At 37.6% G+C, this 19,675-nt stretch overlaps 1 protein-coding gene across 3 annotated transcripts in view; it reads left to right on the top strand.

Annotated features, from left to right (window-relative positions):
- The window catches only part of WDR44 (WD repeat domain 44), a 118,917-nt gene that overhangs the window by 32,008 nt on the left and 67,234 nt on the right, over positions 1-19,675 (top strand). For 2 of the 3 annotated variants that reach the window (XM_011948700.1, XM_011948699.1), the window contains exons 3-8: positions 8,307-8,381; positions 13,779-14,415; positions 15,182-15,312; positions 16,410-16,505; positions 18,127-18,263; positions 19,527-19,610. In XM_011948700.1, coding sequence (XP_011804090.1) covers positions 8,307-8,381; positions 13,779-14,415; positions 15,182-15,312; positions 16,410-16,505; positions 18,127-18,263; positions 19,527-19,610 — 1,160 coding nt within the window. The remainder of the gene's footprint in view (positions 1-8,306; positions 8,382-13,778; positions 14,416-15,181; positions 15,313-16,409; positions 16,506-18,126; positions 18,264-19,526; positions 19,611-19,675) is intronic. The other variant, XM_011948701.1, reaches the window with a different exon arrangement.

Raw genomic sequence — 19,675 nt, 5'->3', positions numbered from 1 at the left:
GAGATCATGCCACTGCACTCCAGTCTGGGCAACAGAGCGAGACTCCACCTCACAAAAAAGCAAAAAATTAATACTTGTGTGACAAAAAATGTACAGTAACTGAAATACATGTATACTTCTTGTGGGCCCATGTACCATCACTATACATAAAAATCAATTCCAGCTTATATTCAGGCAGAGGAGTTTGGTATTGAGATATTATGCCACTCAGAGCCATTTTAAGTATAAGATATCATGAAACAGAATTACTTATATCAGATAGAGTATATATTTTTTATGTATATTTGTATATGTGTATTTATATGTATGTGTAATCTCAAACATGCTGTATTTTTTTCAGTTCCAATATACTGACCTTCTGTTTATACACATTGGATACCAATCTCTTTGATAAATTATGATATATTTATATGAAATATTCTACAGTAGTAGAAATGAATGAATTAGTTATATACAATGACATGGATGAATTTCAGCACTATAGTGTTGAGTGGGGGGTAACTACTTATAGAAAAGCATATATAGTAACATTCCATTTATATTAAGTTCAAAAGCATGCCAAACTAAAGAATATATTGTTTAGAGAATAGATTGTTTAGATATAAAAACATGGTAAAACTGTGAAAAATTACTAGGGAATGAGAAATACAATATTTAGGGTATTGGTCATTCTCTGAGGGGGAGACATTGTAATGGAAATGGAGAAGGATACACAAGAGACTTGAAAACTAATAATAATGTTCTTTTTCTTAAATTGAGTGCTTAAGAAAGGTTATATCATAACTCTTTTCTTACGTTAAATAAAAATTATTTTGTATTTACTTAATATTTAATAAAAACAGTCTTTAAAAGTAATAACATGTGTAGGGTTGAAATTTACTCAGGACAAAAGGTATATGGTTGAAAATGTAGCTTTCCCCACCTCTCAAACTTCATATCCAGAGGCAATTACTGTTTTTGCTTGTAGGTCTTAAAAGCCATTTAGCTCTAAGATATTTTTGTATTATAACAAATAGATTTGGAGAATTTACTTTAACCCAGTAATTATAGATTGTCCTTAACTTGAATGAAATTAGATAACAAGTATACATATTTAGTAAATAAATATGAAGTTGGATATTCACTTTTTTAACTTTTTATTTTGAAATAATTATAGATTCACAGGAAGCTTTAAAGATAATGCAGAAAGGTCCTGTATATTCTTCACCATTTCGCCAGTGGTTATAGCTTAATTATAGTACAATTTTAAAATGAGGAATTTAACATTAGTGCAATGTGAGTGTATAGTTCTGCGCCAATTTATGATATGTGTATGTTTGTATAACCAACACAATGAAGATGCAGAACTATTTCATCATCACAAAAATCTCCCTTGTACTACCCCTTTGTAACCACATCCACCACCTTCCCCATGTCATCCCTAAATATGTTTTCCATCTCTATAATTTTGTCACTTGAGGAATGTTCCATAAATGGAATTGTATACTATGTAACCTTATGGGATTGGTTGAAAGGGTCAGGATCCATCCAAGTTGTTGTCTGTATCAATGGTTTGTTTCTTTTTATTGCCGAGTAGTATTCTATGATAAACATGTACTGAGGCTATTGAGTGCATATTATGAATAACAATACATTTATTAATACCATAATATAAAAGAAAGCTTGATACAGTTCTGATTGTTGGTGATTTTACAGTCTGATGGAAGAGACATTTATGCAAAAGGGCAATTTATGAGGTCTTGATGTTTGTAAAGTAGAATAGATGTGTTAACTGCCACAAGGGGTTTGGAGGAACAAGAGGAAGATAGAGTTGACGGTGAGAGCACTGTTACCTGGAATAGCAGAGAAAAGTTTCAGGGAGGAAATAGAACTTTCGCTGAGCTTTGAAAATTGGGAGAGGTTTGCATAGGTAGATAGAGAAAAATTGGGAAAGCATTGTAGTTAGGAAATAGTAGGGACTAATTAATATGCAAAAGCATGTGATTTACTAGGAGCATTGAAAGACTAGTGTGACCAGTGTAAAAGTTTTAGCAGTAGAGTATTGGAAAAGTAAATTGAGGCAAGATTGTGATGAGCCTTGAATGTCAGTTTACCTGATTTGATCATAATACTATGTATACATGCATTAAAACATCACATTGTACCCTGTAAATATGTGTCATATAATGTGTCAATTAAAAATTAAATTGTAATTTAGAAAAGAGGCCGGGCGCAGTGGCTCACGCTTGTAATCCCAGCACTTTGGGAGGCTGAGACGGGCAGATCACCTGAGGTCAGGAGTTAGAGACCACCTGGCCAACATAGTGAAACTCCATCTTTACTAAAAATACAAAAATTAGCCACGCATGGTGCCACACGCCTTTAATCCCAGCTACTTGGGAGACTGAGGCAGGAGAATCACTTGGACCTGAGAGGCTGAGGTTGCAGTGAGTCACGATTGCACCACTGTACTCTACCCTGGGTGATAGAGTGAGACTCTGTCTCAAGTTAAAAAAAAATTTAGAAAAGAACTCTGATCTTTAAAATTTTGAAGCAGGATATTTTGGGGTTTCTTTCTTTTCTTTCTTTTTTCTTTCTTTCTTTTTTTTTTTTTTTTTTTGATGGAGTCTCACTCTGTCACCCAGGCGGGGGTACAGTGATGGAGTCTTGGCTCACTGCAACCTCTGCCTCCTGGGTTCAAGCAGTTCTCCTGCCTCAGCCTCCCGAGTAGCTGGGATTATAGGTGCCAGCCACCACGCTCAGCCAATTTTTGTATTTTTGGTAGAGACAGGATTTCGCCATGTTGGCCACACTGGTCTCAAATGACCTCAAGTGATCTGCCCATCTCGACATCCCAAAGTACTGGGATTACAGGCGTGAGCCACTGGGCCCGACCAGGATATTTTTGGGTTTTGAAGGTCTCACTCTGTCACCCAGGCTAGAATGCAGTGGCACAATCACAGCTCACTATAACCTTGAACTCCTGGTCTCAATGACTCCTCACACCTGAGATTCCCAAGTAGTTAGGACTACAGACTCAAACCCCACACCCAGCTATTTTATTTTATTTTTATTTTTTAGGGATAGGGTCCTGCTAGGTTGTCCAGACTGGTCTGAAACTCCTGGCCTCAAGCCATCCCCCTCCTTTGGCCTCCCAAAGCATTGGGATTACATGAATGAGTCACTGTGCCAGGCCTAAAGTGGGATATTTAAAAAGTCAATTTTTATATGTCTTACAGCTGTGCTGCCCAAGGTTTTTTGTTGTTGTTGTTTTGTTTGTTTTGTTTGGCTGGGGAATTAAGAAAACTGGTGGAAGGGTAGAAGAGAGTTTGGAGGAAAAAGACTTAGGTGCAAAGAAAGCTGTCAAGAGGCAGTTAAAATGTCAAGACATGAGACTCCGATAAAGGGAACAGCATTGAAAGGAATGGATGTATGGCTATGACAGTGATTTAAGGGTTACTTTTTAAAACAATTTGCTCAGCAAAAAAAGAGTGGAAGTCACATTTCTAAGTTTTTCTTTTTTAAAACAAATTTCACTTTAGTAGCTTCCCTTCCCTTACTACTAAAAATTGCAAGTTACCTGAATTTTTCTATAATTAATGTTTTTAGCTTAATGTTTTTTAGTAGGTAATAAGATTTCTGTGAGTGTAGATCACTTTCATACAAATAGTTTGTTGGGTGTGCTTATTAAAATTAAAAAACTGAAATCTTATAACCAAATACTGCAGGGGGGTTATAGACAGCTCTATAATATCCAACACAGATGGAGGTAACTGTGATGTGAATTGCTGAAAATTGAATAAGCTACTATACCTTTTAAGGAAGCAAATTGTTGATACTGTGATAGATAGGAGTTAGAGAAATTGCCTAATAGTAGGGAAGCTGGAATTTAGTAAGTACTGCATTTAATAATGAGTCAGAACATCACCAGAAGTAGGTAATGTACTGTCTCAAGTATAGCTAAGTTGGCGTTGGTTGTCTATGGACACATGCTTGGCTTGCATTCCTTTGTCCCAAAAGCCTGATCAAGGTGTTAGAAGGACCTGGACCTTATACATCACTGAGAGAGAATCATAGTTGACTATATATCCTAAGTCTGATTTTATTAAGAAGTCTTCTCTGGAGATCAGGCCCTCTGGTAGGTGCCATGTCGCTCCTTTAAACTTGTGACTTAAAACAGCAGAGTACCTTAGGAGTTACTATCTTTTAAAAGTTCAGACTCCAAGAGAGTTTTGTTAAAGCCAAATAAAATAGAAGTCTAATCACTGCTTGGCAGTTTTGGCTAGTGTAGGAATGTTAATCTTTTTAAGTAAATAATTGAAACAAATTAGGCCGAGTGCAGTGACACATAGGCCGAGTGCAGTGACTCACGCCTGTAATCCCAACACTTTGGGATGCTAAGGTGGAAGGATCACTGCATTCTAGCCTGGGCAACTGCGAGACCCTGCCTCTAAAAATCAATCAGTTAATCAAATTGAGGTCCAAAGATGATTAATGTGTAATTTTATGTAGCTTAATTTAGGGAAAATATCCACAGAATTATGTTGTACAATGCTTCTGATTTTCCTACTGATAAACAGTTACTAGAAAATAATTGGATAAAAATAGTGGGACAGTTGAAGGTTATTTTGCACCAACTGTTATTTATTTTTTATTTTTTCCTGTGGACCCTGTTCTGCTGAGAGCATCAACTATTCTTAATGGCGATCAGCTTCCAAGTATTTCTTTTTTTTTTTTTTTTTTTTGAGACAGAGTCTTGCTCTGTCCCAGGCTGGACCAAGTATTCTCTTAATAGTGATCAGCTTCCAAGTATTCTCTCTCCACCTTGTCAAGGTTATCTTACCAGTTGGTCTTGGTTAGATTTTTTTTTTCTTTTTTTTTTAGAGACAGGGTCTCACTCTCTTGCCCAGGCTGGAATGCAGTGGCATTATCATAGCTCACTGCAGCCTCAGGCTCCTAGGCTCAAGTAATCCTCCCACAACAACCTCCAGAGTAGCTGGGACTGTAGGCACATACCACCATGCTTGGCTAATTATTTTTTTTTTAAAGGCGAAGTCTCACTATGTTGCCCAGGCTGGTCTCAAACTCCAGGTCTCAGCCCGTGCCTGGCCTTCTTTCGCATAAAACCAGGATCCAATTAAAGCCTATGTAAATTTAAGATGTATGTATTAACTGAAGAAAAAACAGAGCATGCATCATTCAACATTTATTCAGCAAATGATTATTTAGTGTCGGACACAGTTTTAGGTACTGAACAAACTGTAGATAGAACAAACAAGGTCCATGCTTTCATGGAACTTACATTCTAGTGGGACAGGGAAGAGACAAAAAATAAGCAAGTAAATAAGGTCATTTTGAATGAGAAGTGCAGTGAAGGAAAATAGGATGATGTTTTCCCAGCACCATTTATTGAATAGGGAAGCCTTTCCCCATTCTTTGTTTTCATCAGGTTTGTCAAAGATCAGATAGTTGTAGATTTGCAGTCTTATTTCTGTATTCTCTATTCTGTTCTACTGGTCTATGTGTCTGTTTTTGTACCAGTACGATGCTGTTTGGTAACTGTAGCCCTGTAGCATAGTTTGAAGTCGGGTAGCGTGATGCCTCCAGCTTTGTTCTTTTTACTTAGGATTTGCCTTGGCTATTCAGGCTCTTTTTTGGTTCCCTATGAATTTTAAAATAAAATTTTCTAGTTCTGTGAAGAATCTTAATGGTGGTTTAACAGTAATGGCATTAAATCTATAAATTGCCTCGGGCAGTGTGGCCATTTTAACGATATCGATTCTTCCTGTCCATGAGCATGGAATGTTTTTCCATTTGTTTGTGTCATCTCTGGTTTCTTTGAGCAGTGGTTTGTAGTTCTTTCACCTCCCTAGTTAGCTGTATTCCTAGGTATTTTATTCTTTTTGTGGCAATTGTGAATGGTGGGAGTTTATTCCTGATTTGGCTCTCGGCTTGACTGTTATTAGTGTATAGTAATGCTAGTGATTTTCGCACATTGATTTTGTATCCTGAGACTTTGTTGAAGTTGTTTATCAGCTTAAGAATCTTTTGGGCTGAGACTATGGGTTATCTAGATACAAGATCATGTTGTTTGCCAACAGGGATAGTTTGATATCCTCTCTTCAATCCAATTACTGGGTATATACACAAAGGAATATGCATCATTCTATTATAAAGGCACATGCACACAAATGTTCATTGCAGCACTATTCACAATAGCAAAGACATGGAATCAACCTAAATGCCCATCAATGATGGACTGGGTAAAGAAAATGTGGTACATATACACCATGGAATACTATGCAGCCATAAAGAAGAATGAAATCATGTCCTTTGCAGGGACATGGATGGAGCTGGAGGCCATTATCCTTAGCAAACTAATGCAGGAACAGAAAACCAAATACTGCCTGTTCTCACTTATAAGTGGGAGCTGAATGATGCGGGCACATGAACACAGAGGGGAACAACACATGTTGGAGCCTATCAGAGGGTGAAGGGTGGGAGGAGGGAGGGGATCAGGAAAAATGACCAATGGGTACTAGGCTTAATACCTGGGTGATGAAATAATCTGTACGACAAAACCCCGTGACACAAGTTTACCTATGTAACAAATCTGCACATGTACCCCTGAACTTAAAGATTTTTTTTTTTTAAAAAAAAAAGGAAAAATAGGATAATGTGATAGAAAGTTAAGGGGTCAGATAAGGCTATTTTGAGATGGTCAGGGAAGTATTTTCTGTTAAAATAGCACTTGAGCTGTGACCCTAATGGCAAGGAACCATCCTATTGGCCAGAGTGTAATTGTGAGGGAGTGGTATGAGAGGGAGATGAGGAGTGTAGAAGATATCAAAAATGTAGGCAGAGGCTATGTCATGTTTAGGCCTTCATGGGCCTTCGTACTGTTTGGATTTTATCTAATACTTAAGAGTCCATGAAACAATTTTTTTCTAGAAGAATCTGTGTAACATTGGTAGTATTCCCCAAATTCTGGGGGAGAAATTCAATGCTCGAAGATATTGCAGGTCCTACAGAAATTTCACTGGCATGTTAAATCTTTAACATTTTAATAATCTCTGGAGTAATTTTATTATTGAGCCTATTGTGATCATATCCTGATATGTGTATAAGTGCCACCTAAATAATTAGTGTGCCTTGAGTCCCTTATCTAAAATGGTTATAGTGACCTTCCTCTAACAAACTCTGTTGTTGTACACAAATAATTATGATTTTTTTTCTCAGTATCAAGAGTAGCATTCAAATTGCTGTACTTCTATAAATAGACAACTTAAGATTGAGAGGAGTATTGTATTGAGATTTGCAAATATATGATTGTCTTATTTTACCCTAACTTTTTCCAGCAGAAATGCAGTATCCATTTCTAACCTCCCAAATATATATATATATGTACGTATGTGTATATAAATGTATACGTAGATATATATGTATTTTTGGTGGGTTTAATGTTTTTCATCTTTTTTCATACTTAGGGGCTTCGTTTAACTTCTGGTTAAGTCTTTATTTCTTTTATCTAAAGCATGTAGAATTTTAAGAAAACTATTCCCTGAATGTGGTTTTCTGCGTTATATACTTTTGTATTTGTGCATATTTATGGAGCAATGCTTTGGGAAAAATAACAATTTTTATTCAACCCCTTGCTTAAATCCTTAATCCTTTTTAGCTATAAAAGTACTTAGAAGTTCTTATCTTCCATTACAGTTTTTTAATGTTAAAAAGTTGAGCAAGTTTTCACATTTAAAGGTAAATCCTATTGCAGAATAATAGAATATTGCTGATGGGTAACTTTCTTATGCAAATTACATTGTCCCATGGCATAAAATTTCTGGGCATCTATCAGTATTGGGAAATCTAAGCCCTTTAGGCCGGGCACAGTGGCTCACACCTATAATCCCAGCACTTTGGGAGACTGAGGCGGGTAGATCACATGAGGTTAGGAGTTCGAGACCAGCCTGGCCAACAAGGTGAAACTCTGTCTCTACTAAAAATACAAAAATTAGCCAAGTGTGGTGGCACGCGCCTATAATCCCAGCTACTTGGGAGGCTAAGGCAGGAGAATCACTTGAACCTGGGAAGCAGAGGTTGCAGTGAGCCAAGATTGTGCCACTGCACTCCAGCCTGGGCGACAGAGTGAAGCTCTGTCTCAAAAAAAAAAAAAGAAGAAGAAGAAATCTAAGCCCTTTAAGGACCTTTGAAGCCCTTTAAGGACCTTTGATTAATAATGCTACATTTTCTCATTTGTATCCCTTTAAAGCAAATTTTTAAAAAAATATATCATCATTTGGTCTCTATTTCTTTTCTTTTTCAAACAGGAAACAGAGAACACTGCATGCAAAGTTGGAAATGAGTCCCCTGTACAAGAATTGAAACAAGATGTGTCTAAAAAGGTTGGAAAGATACAATGTCAATATTAGTTTATAACAGACATTCATATTTATATGGTATATTTCAAACAGTTTTTATATTCTTTTAGGACAGCGCTCTGTACATGATTGATGTTCAGTAAATGTTTCATGAATCTGTCACATTTGTGGTTGAAGACATTTCAGTCTTTTTAGAAGTCCTTTTCATATTCTAATTGGTAATTTATCCTTGAAACAGTATTTTATAAAATGCTTTTATTTTTTATTCTTGTATTTTTATCAGAATAAGTCCTAACTATTCTTGAGGTTACTACCAGGAGTTACAGGTATTGAAAAGCTCAGTGCAGCAACATTCTGATGTCTTTAGTAATCAGAAGTTATGAGAAGTCCTTGCTCTGATAGTACCTTTGATACCTTTTAAAAAACTGATGCTATGAAGCTTCAAAGGTTGGTTTACTAGAAGAGACTGAGCACAAGATCAATCTTTTGAAAATGTGCAGTTCACAGTATCAGCATAAAACTCAAAGAGAAAGACGATGGTGTGTTTTTATTCATTTATACAAGTTTTAAGTGTTTTCTGTGCCCTAGGCAATCTTCCAGCCAGTGGGTTTCCAGAGGCTAACAAAATGACACATTCTTTACCCCAGAGTTTCTCCAGTAGTGGCACTCGACATTTTGGGCTAATAGAGGGTAGGGGAGGGCCTGTTTTGTGCATTGTAAGATGTTTTAGCAGTATCCCTAACTTCTATTTACTAGATGCCAATAGCATCCCCAATTCCCAATTATGACAACCAAATATATCTTCGGATGTCTGGAAAGGGGTATGGAACAAAATAACCCCTAAGGGAAAACCACTCTTCTATCCTTATGGAATTTAGAAATTTAATGGACTACATTTTTGGGGGTTTTTTTGTTTGTTTTTTGTTTTGTTTATTTGTTTGTTTCTTTTTTTGTTCTGTCGCCCAAGCTAGAGTGCAGTGGCACAATCATGGCTCACTGTAGCCTCCACCTACTGGGCTCAAGTGATCCTCCCACCTCAGCCTTTCGAGTAGCTGGGACCACAGGTGTGTGCCACCACGCCTGGATAATTTTTTGTATATTTTGTAGAGACAAGGTTTTGCCATGTTACCCAGGCTGGTCTCGAAAATCTGAGCTCACACAATCCACCCACCTCAGCCTCCCAAAGTGGTGGGATTATAGGTGTGCAACACTGTGCCCAGCTGGACCATATATTTTAATATTGATCATACTTTTTTCTTTAAAGGAAAAATGTTCCCTTTTGGGACAAATGGTGGATTGCATAGCAGTGTACATGATAGGAATTGAACCATTTTTTTAAAAAACGAAATTGCCTACAATTCTATACTATAACACGCAGGTGTCTTGATTTTTCAGCATTTCCTTCTGGTTCTCACCCATTAGCATACATTTTTTCTGCCTAATTGTAGTATAGGTAGAATTTTATATTCTGTCTTTTACTCTTACCATTTTTAGATTTTCCTCATACTTCTATATTATTGCTGTACTCAGATGCATCAGTTTCCATCAAGTAAATGGATTACAATGTATCCAGCCATTTTTATTGTTGAAACTTAAAATATTCCTGTTTTTTCTACTATCGCTTTTCTTATCTTTTTAAAGAATGTTTTTCTTAGGATAAATTACAAATGCGTAACTATCTATAGTTAATGGGGAAAAAGATGATTTTAAGGAGAGTTTAGAAGATTAATTCAAGTTGTTTAGCTCTGAACTCAAGCTTATGACCCAAAAACCAGCAGATGCAGGGAGATTAACATTCTTAAACAGACTACACCTAAACTCCACTATTTGGACTGATGGCAGAACCATGGAAAGAGTTCACCTTGTCTTTTCCCTTCCTTTCTTTCTTTTTCTTTTTTGAAATGGAGTCTCACTCTGTCACCCAGGCTGGAGTGCAGTAGCACGATCTCGGCTCACTGCAACCTCCGCCTCCCAAGTTCAAGCAATTCTCCTGCCTCAGCCTCCCTAGAAGCTGAGATTACAGGTGTGTGTCCCACGCTGGGCTAATTGTTGTATTTTTAGTAGAGACAGGGTTTCACCATGTTGGCCAGGCTGGTCTTGAACTCCTGACCTCATGAGATCCACCCGCCTTGGCCTCCCAGGCTGGAGTGCAGTAGCACGATCTCGGCTCACTGCAACCTCCGCCTCCCAAGTTCAAGCAATTCTCCTGCCTCAGCCTCCCTAGAAGCTGAGATTACAGGTGTGTGTCCCACGCTGGGCTAATTGTTGTATTTTTAGTAGAGACAGGGTTTCACCATGTTGGCCAGGCTGGTCTTGAACTCCTGACCTCATGAGATCCACCTGCCTCAGCCTCCCGATGACAGGCATGAGTCACTGCACCCGGGCCCCTTTCTTTCTTATATGTAGCTTAAAATATAAACAGGCTTTCTATTATCTTCTACCAACATTTAGAAGAAAAGAAAATATATTTTCTCTCCAGTCCTGTCATTACTAACATTAAATCTCCCAGATCAGTTATCCTGCTCCGTCTCAAAAAAAAAACATTTGGACAGGCTAAGATAGGAGAGAAAAGGTATTACTGAAGGCATGGAGGTGGGGAATGTGCAGAACTTTTGAGGATGAGCCTGGAGAGCAAAGTTAGGGCCAGGTTATAGAAATGCCTTATGTCATACTAAACTGCTTTTTATTTTTTTTGAGACTTGAGTCTCGCTCTGTTGCCCAGGTTGGAGTGCAGTGGTGTGATCTCAGCTCACTGCAACCTCCACCTCCTGGGTTCAAGCAATTCTTCTGCCTCAGCTTCCCGAGTAGCTGGGATTACAGCCACACACCACCATGCCAGGCTAATTTTAAATTTTTATTTTTTTATTTATTTATTTTGTATTTTTAGTAGAGACAGGGTTTCACCATATTGGCCAGGCTGGTTTCAAACTCCTGACCTCAGGTGATCCGCCCACCTCAGCCTCCCAAAGTGCTGGATTTACAAGCTTAAACCACCGTGCCTGGCCACAGTGAGCTTTTTGAAGCAAACAATGCTTTAGCATAATCATCTCTGTGTATGTCTTGGTTCTCACTGTTCTCTTAGTCTTTCTCTTTTCACTGTTTCCTAAAATCCAGAAAAGAAATGCCAGGGCTAGGCACCGTAAGAAGGTGTCATGAGGCATATCAAGAGGCAGAAAACACGGACCTTGCTCTCCAGGTACTAATTATCTGGTGTAGAGAAAATAAATAGAGCTAGCCCATATACAGCTCTGTATTTGTATTTATAGTTCATACTATACTGAACAGTAAGAATAGTAATAGAAGTGCAGAGGAGGGAGAGATTATTCTCAGATAAGGGATTGGGGAAGACAGGGTTTTCAACCTCATTTTGACCCCTCTTGTGACACAGACATTTCCATTATGCGTAGTGATTATTTCAAACCTTTATACTCACCTCATGCTCACTGTATCCACTCACATCCCCCTCATTTTCAGGAGATAACCTTGTTTCCTACTCCACGTAAATATTAGAGGCTAAAAAGCCTGAATCCATTCCTTTGTATCATCTTTCACTTCTTTTACCTACATATTTATTGTCATTTCTTACCTCTTTTTCATGTCATCCATTACTGATGATTTAGTATCTTGTTTTCTGTCCAAAGTAGTGTGGTATAATACAAAGATCACTGGATGTTTAAGAAAGATGTGGATTTCAGTTTTGGCTTTGTAGCTTACTAATTGTGGGACTGGCAAATTTCTTAAAGCCTTTACCTCATAGTCCTGCTTTTCTAGGAGGGAGGTAATCCAGCTACCTAACCCAAAGGTCTATATGGCAATTAAATGGGAATTTGTATACTAGGTCTAATACACCGTAGGCCTTCATTCCTTTCTTTTCCAGAACATTGCTCTGTTATCTTCTTTTCCAGTGGTTCCTTCCCTTCAGGTTATAAAAGTGCTGGGACACTTTATTGAAATCTTTTTGCATTTATAGCTAAGCTTTTTGAAAACTCAGACCGTGCTAATGTCTCTATGTCTTCACCTCTTATTCATTCTCAAATCCACTGGAATATGACTTCTGTTATCACTGTTATCATTGAGGTTCTCCGCACTCAATAACCACCTAATTGACAAATTGGTTGGACTCTGTTTAGTTCTGGTGAAAGCAAGGTAATTTCTAAGGTTAGCAATTTGAAGATTGAGAAAAACTAACATATAGAAAGAACATGCTAAGAAATCCGGGATGAATATTACTGAGCAGCAGTAATATCCAGTTCAAGTTAGCATGAAATTGTAGTAAACCAGATTAGGATGGTTCTGTGATACATTCCATTAACTTTCTGAAGCCAAGGAATTGAGAAAGCAGAAGTTGTTCATGGTTGGGCATGGTGGTGGGATAACTGATCTGGGAGATTTAATGTTAGTAATGACAGGACTGGGAAGAAAATATATTTTCTTTTCTTCTAAATGTTGGTAGAAGATAATAGAAAGCCTGTTTATATTTTAAGCTACATATAAGAAAGAAAGGGGCCCGGGTGCAGTGACTCATGCCTGTCATCGGGAGGCTGAGGCAGGTGGATCTCATGAGGTCAGGAGTTCAAGACCAGCCTGGCCAGCATGGTGAAACCCTGTCTCTACTAAAAATACAACATTTAGCCCAGCGTGGGACACACACCTGTAATCTCAGCTTCTAGGGAGGCTGAGGCAGGAGAATTGCTTGAACCTGGGAGGCGGAGGTTGCAGTGAGCCGAGATCGTGCTACTGCACTCCAGCCTGGGTGACAGAATGAGACTCCATTTCAAAAAAGAAAAAGAAAGAAAGGAAGGGAAAAGACAAGGTGAACTCTTTCCATGGTTCTGCCATCAGTCCAAATAGTGGAGTTTAGGTGTAGTCTGTTTAAGAATGTTAATCTCCCTGCATCTGCTGGTTTTTGGGTCATAAGCTTGAGTTCAGAGCTAAACAACTTGAATTCTTCTCCTGGGGATTTGGATTATCATGGTTTTGTTAAGTGGGCTCAAACCAGTAGGCTGGTATTACAACAAGTTTGTCATAAATATGTAAATGAATCAGGATATTGAGTCTTAATGTAAGTTTAGGATTGAACTTGATTTTATAGGGTTATTTGACCTTTTGTACCTAAGTGTTAACACAAATTCCCTATTATGAGGGCTAAGACTATAGATGCTGGAATCAAACTCCCTGGGTTTATACCTGCTTCATCACTTACTAGCTTTGTGACCTTGGACAAATCATTTGATTAGTTCCCTCATTTATAAAAAGGGTGACAGTAGAAGTAGAATCTCTTAAGGTTGTTGTAAAGATTAAAATATGTAAAGTATTAAGAACATTCCCTGGCACTTACTAAGTACTGTGTAAATGATTAGCTGTTATTATGTTCTTATAAATAGCTTCATTTTAAAAAACTACTTTTAACCCTTTCATCAGATTATTGAAAGTATTATTGAGGAGAGTCAGAAAGTACTACAGCTTGAAGATGACTCTTTGGATTCCAAAGGAAAAGAACTCTCTGATCAAGCTACTGCCAGTCCTGTTGTGGCTAGAACAGATCTGAGCAATATACCCGGACTGTTAGCCATAGATCAAGTACTGCAGGAAGAATCCCAAAAGGCAGAGAGTCAGAATACATTTGAAGAGACTGAATTAGAATTTAAAAAATGCTTTCCTTCTGATGAAACCTGTGAGAAACCAGTAGATGAAACCACAAAGTTAACTCAAACAAGTTCAACTGAGCAGCTTAATGTGCTTGAAACTGAAGCAGAAGTATTGAACAAGGAAGCAGTGGAAGTCAAAGGAAGTGATGTTCTAGGACCTGTGTCCTCAGACTCCTTATCTACTAAAGATTTTGCTGCTGTGGAAGAAGTGGCCCCTGCCAAACCCCCGAGACACCTTACTCCAGAGCCTGATATAGTGGCTAGTACAAAGAAGCCTGTTCCAGCACGCCCACCTCCTCCAACTAATTTCCCACCCCCTAGACCCCCACCTCCATCTCGACCTGCTCCACCACCAAGAAAAAGGAAAAGCGAATTGGAATTTGAGACTTTGAAAACTCCTGATCTAGATGGCAAGTATTAATTGAGAAATCACTCTGTTGGTTGGGCACAGTGGCTCACGCCTGTAATCCCAGCACTTTGGGAGGCCGAGGCGGGCGGATCGCTTGAGCTCAGTTCAAGACCAGCCTGGGCAATATGGCGAAACCCCATCTGAACAACAACAAAAATAATACAAAAATTAGCTGGCCATGGTGGCACGCGCCTGTAATCCCAGCTACTTGGGAGGCTGAGGCAGGAGAATTGCTTGGGCCTGGGAGGCAGAGACTGCAGTAAGCCAGGGTCATGCCATTGCACTCCAGCCTGGGTGATCAGAGTGAAATCTTGTCTCAAAAAAAGAGAGAGCGCAATAACCCTTTGTGGTAAAATTTTGGAGTTGAAACTGTTTACCTTTCTGCTTTTATTTCACTTTATAAAAAAACTCACTGGCAACCAAGTTATTAAAATTATTTCTTTAGTAATAGACAAAATGTAAAAATGTTTACATTGGTGAAAGTTACTATAATTGAACACTTCAGCAGACTTCAAACTTTCGAATCTGTTGCCATCTGAGAGAGAGTGGCATGTGAAAAAAACATGGGATTTGGAGACCTAAAGTCTGAATTCAAGTCCTGCATCTTTTTTTTTGTATGAGCTGTATAGTCTTGAGGAAATTAAATAACTTGTTTGAACTACGGTTTCCCTGTATAGGAAATGAGAGAGTAATCAAACCACTTTCCTCACAGGGTTGTTATAAGAATCAAACAAAAAGGGTTGTTATTGTTATTATTATCATTGCAGTTCCCAAAGAGAATATTACGTCTGATTCTCTCCTAACTGCAAGCATGGCTTCAGAGAGTACGGTCAAGGATTCACAGCCTTCTCTTGATTTGGCAAGTGCTACCAGTGGAGATAAAATAGTTACTGCCCAGGTTGGTGAATTAGTGTTCTATTTCATATAGACTTTATCAGCTCCCTACAACTGGCTGGTTTGCTGATTATGGAGCCTTCTATATTCTGCAGGCCAAATATTTCTTTGTCCTCCAAACCTGACCCCCCTACTTCCCTTGATCAGCTCTGCTACACACTAACTGGGTGAGCCTACCAAGCTGTTTAGCATCTGGATCTCAGATGCCCCGTCAATAAAATGGAGGAAAAATCCTTCCTTGAGGGTTTGAAATGAGCTAAAATATGCCAAGTATCTAGCAGGTAATAGGTATTCAAAAAACGACAGACGCTAGCAGGTAATAGGTATTTGAAAAACGATGATGCTACTATTTGTAATATTGTTGGTGTTAATAAACACCAACTATAGTCTATATTTGTCCTGTATTGGTCAGAATTGAAGACTTTTTTTTATAATTTCCTTTTCCTAATCATAAAAAAACTTTATATGCTAGGAAGTGGGCTACACAAAAGACTTGATAATGTTAATTTTACCATAGCCAGATTCTGGGACTCAGAGCTACTTACATGGTAGCTATGGTGGGCCGGGCTACCAGACTACAACATATGACACTATAGTCTCGTTATAGCCTTAGAGCAGGGGTCAGTAGAAGCCTGCTTTGGTAGGATCCCCAAGCTAAGAATGTTCTTTACATTTTTAAAAGTTGTTTAAGAAGAAGAAGAATATGCAACAGAGACTCTATATGAAACAAAAATGCCTTAAATATTTATAATATGGCTCTTTATAGAGAGTTGTTTTCTGACCCCTACCTTTGAGGTAGCCACATACAGCCCAGATTAATAGCAGTCTTAGTAGAGAAATGCTTTTTGGCTAGGTTCAAATAGAACATTTATTTGTTTTCAAGAATACTAAGACATTATTTCATGAGCAGCAATAGTTTTGGTTCCTAATGTTTTTCAGCATGCTGGGAAAAACGAAGGACTGAAATGTAATGTTCCATTTAGATTTTCGGCAGACTCCATTATTTGAATTATGAAATTCTTTAGAATTATGTGTGGTAATAATTGAAAATTTATAGAAATTGATTCAGTCTAATTTCTGTTTATAAAATTATATTTCCAGGAAAATGGAAAAGCACCTGATGAGCAGACTGTAGCAGGTGAAGTGATGGGCCCTCAGAGACCTAGATCCAACTCTGGGAGAGAGCTTACTGATGAGGTAGAAATAGATTTTTTTGTTCTTGTTCTTAAAACATAAAGTACAAAAAACATAATGGGAAGATGAAAACCTTCTGGAGATGGATGGTAATGATGGGTGCATAACAATGTGAATGTACTTAATGACCCAGAACTGTACATTTAAAAATGGTTAAAATTGTAAATTTTATGTTATGTGTAGTTTACCACAATTTAATTTTTTTTAAGTTTATTGCTGTTACGCAAAAAAAAAAAAAAAAAAATACAGAGGAAAAACTGAAAATTGAAGATTGTTTTGTTGATATGCTGGATATTGCATCTCTGATTTAAACTTGCCCTTTCACTCAATTGCATAGTGGAATAAATATATTGAAAGCAAGGTTTATATTTTATAGAAAGTGGGCTTTAATAGAACTTGATATTGAGGCCAGGTGTGGTGGCTCACTCCTGTGATCGCAGCACTTTGGGAGGCCAAGGCGGGTGGGTCACTTGAGGTCAGGAGTTCGAGACCCGGCCTGGCCAACATGGCAAAACCCCGTCTCTACTAAAAATACAAAAATTAGACAGGCATGGTGGTGTGCATCTGTAATTCCAGTTACCCAGAGGCTGAGGCAGGAGAATCACTTGAACCCAGGAGGCAGAGGTTGCAGTGAGCCGAGATCACACCACTGCACTCCAGCCTGGGCGACAGAGCAAGACTCCGTCTCAAGAAAAAAAAATTTAAATAATAATAATAATAAAAGAACTTGATATTATAAATACATGTTATACTAACATAAATTTTATTATTTTAATGGTTTCTTACCATTAAAACTTAGTATGCACCTATTAGCCAACTTATTCAGAATTAAATTTTACAGCGAAATCTTAGTTTATGTTTCTTTAAAACAATACATTTTTTAAAATATTGCACTTTGGAAGACAGTTTGGCAGTTCCTCAAAATGTTAAACATAGTGTTACCATGACCTAGCAGTTCCATTCCTTTGTATATACCAATGAGAAACGAAAACATATGTTCACACAAAAAATGTACACAAATATTCACAGCATCCTATTCATAACAGCCAAAAACTGGAAACAACCCAAATGTTCATCACTGATTGGATGGATAAATAAAATGTGGTATATTCATACCATGTTGTATTTTTTAGCAATTAAAAGGAATGAAGGAATAAAGTACTGATACGTGCTACAACATGGATAAACCTTGAAAACATCATGTTAAGTTAAAGATGTAAAAGGCCATATAATACAGGATTTGATTTATATGAAATGTCCAGAATAGGCAAATCTATAGAAACAGAAAGTAGATTAGTATTTGCCAGGGGCTAGGAAGAAAGGGAAATGAGGTGTGACTGCTAATGGGTAGGGAATTTCCTTTTGGGGTGCAGAAAATATTCTGACTTAGTGGTGATAGTTGTACAACTCTGTGAATATACTAAAAACCATTGAATTATATGCTTTAAATGAGTGCATTTTGTGGCATGTGAATTGTATCTCAATACAAATGTTAGAAATTATTGTGTGCAGTATTGAATGTATCTAAAAAGCCTTTAGCTTAAATTTTAGGGGATTTTGTAGACTCAAAAAGATAATTAAATTGCAGGTCATCTTGGTGTGATTTTTTTTTTTTTAACCTCAGGAAATTTTAGCCAGTGTAATGATTAAGAACCTGGATACTGGAGAAGAAATACCTTTGAGTCTTGCAGAAGAGAAACTACCAACAGGCATTAATCCTCTCACTCTACACATCATGAGAAGGACAAAAGAATATGTAAGGTGTGGCCTAACGTTGTTATTTGTCATTAATAGTATTTCAGAGTTGTTAAGATTTCTCTGTTAATGAACTATGACAATCCCTAATTTGGTTTCATTCAGTGTTTTTCTTTATTCTGGAATTAAAATAGAGTTAGATAAGGTAGGTATTCTTTAACTTTGCTCTTCATTATGACTGTACAGTTACTTGGGGGAATAGTATAAATATTAAATCCCATAGCACTTGGTTTCTCTTTTTTAATGATTTAAATTATACTTGGGACAATATAAAAACAGTGAGGGATTACATGCCTGTAATCCCAGCACTTTGGGAGGCTGAGGCAGCACTTGAATTCAGGAGTTAGAGGGGCCTGGGCAACATAGTGAGACCTCATCTCCACAAAAATAAATAAATAAAAATAACAAAAAAAAGTTGAGGCTAAAAAACTATGTAGAATGAACACTTAGTTTTCTGAAACTTTGCTTTAAGGATCATAAAATGGTTTAAATATTTGTACTGTTTTTGTAGGATCAGAAAATGGCTTTAAAGTGAGATGAGTGACTTTACTATGAGATGTATATAGATCTAAGGAATCATTTCTGTAAAAGCAGGAGCTGTTTTATTAAATGTAATGCAGGATGTACTTAATGAGTAGGGAGGAAGATACCTACAAGTTACTTTATTATTTCACTACAGCACATTTTGCCAAGCAAAAAGCCTTGTTTGTAGTAGGTTTTTCATAAATTGCTAAATTGTATTCATTTATATGTTATACATTGCACCTTGCTTAAAGATTCTTTTCTTCAGTTTCTGAAGCCTGTAAGTTGTCGGGTCCATCATTTAAATTAAAATATATGGGCTGAGCACGGTGGCTCACACCTGTAATTCTAGCACTTTAAGAGGCCAAGGCAGGCAGATTGCCTGAGCTCAGGAGTTTGACACCAGCCTGGGCAACATGGTGAAACCGTCTCTACTAAAATACAAAAAATTAGCCAGACATGGCAGTGTGCACATATAGTCCCAAGTACTCAGGAGGTTGAGGCAGGAGAATTACTTGAACCGGGGAGGCGGAGATTGCAGTGAGCCAAGATTGTGCCACTGCACTCCAGCCTGAGCGACAGAGCGACACTCCATCTCCTAAATAAATAAATAAATAAATAAATATATGTAAAGCTTATTAGCATAGTTTTTCTTATTCTGATTAACTGGTTATATAGTAAGTATAAACAGGGATTTTTAAGAATAGAAGAAATGGTTTATTTTAAAACAACTTCCCCTTCTTACAGTAATGACGCGGCACAGTCAGATGATGAAGAGAAGTTACAGTCTCAGCCAACAGATACTGATGGTGGAAGGTTAAAACAGAAAACGTGAGTTACAGTACATCCCTTTTCTTCATTTCAAGTTTTAATTTAAAAAAATATGAGAACTACCA

This window comes from Colobus angolensis, unplaced genomic scaffold, assembly GCF_000951035.1.
Source record: "Colobus angolensis palliatus isolate OR3802 unplaced genomic scaffold, Cang.pa_1.0 Scaffold282, whole genome shotgun sequence".
Lineage (NCBI taxonomy): Eukaryota > Metazoa > Chordata > Mammalia > Primates > Cercopithecidae > Colobus > Colobus angolensis.
The sequence above is the reverse complement of the archived record's forward strand: the minus strand, read 5'-3'. Positions and strand labels throughout refer to the sequence as shown.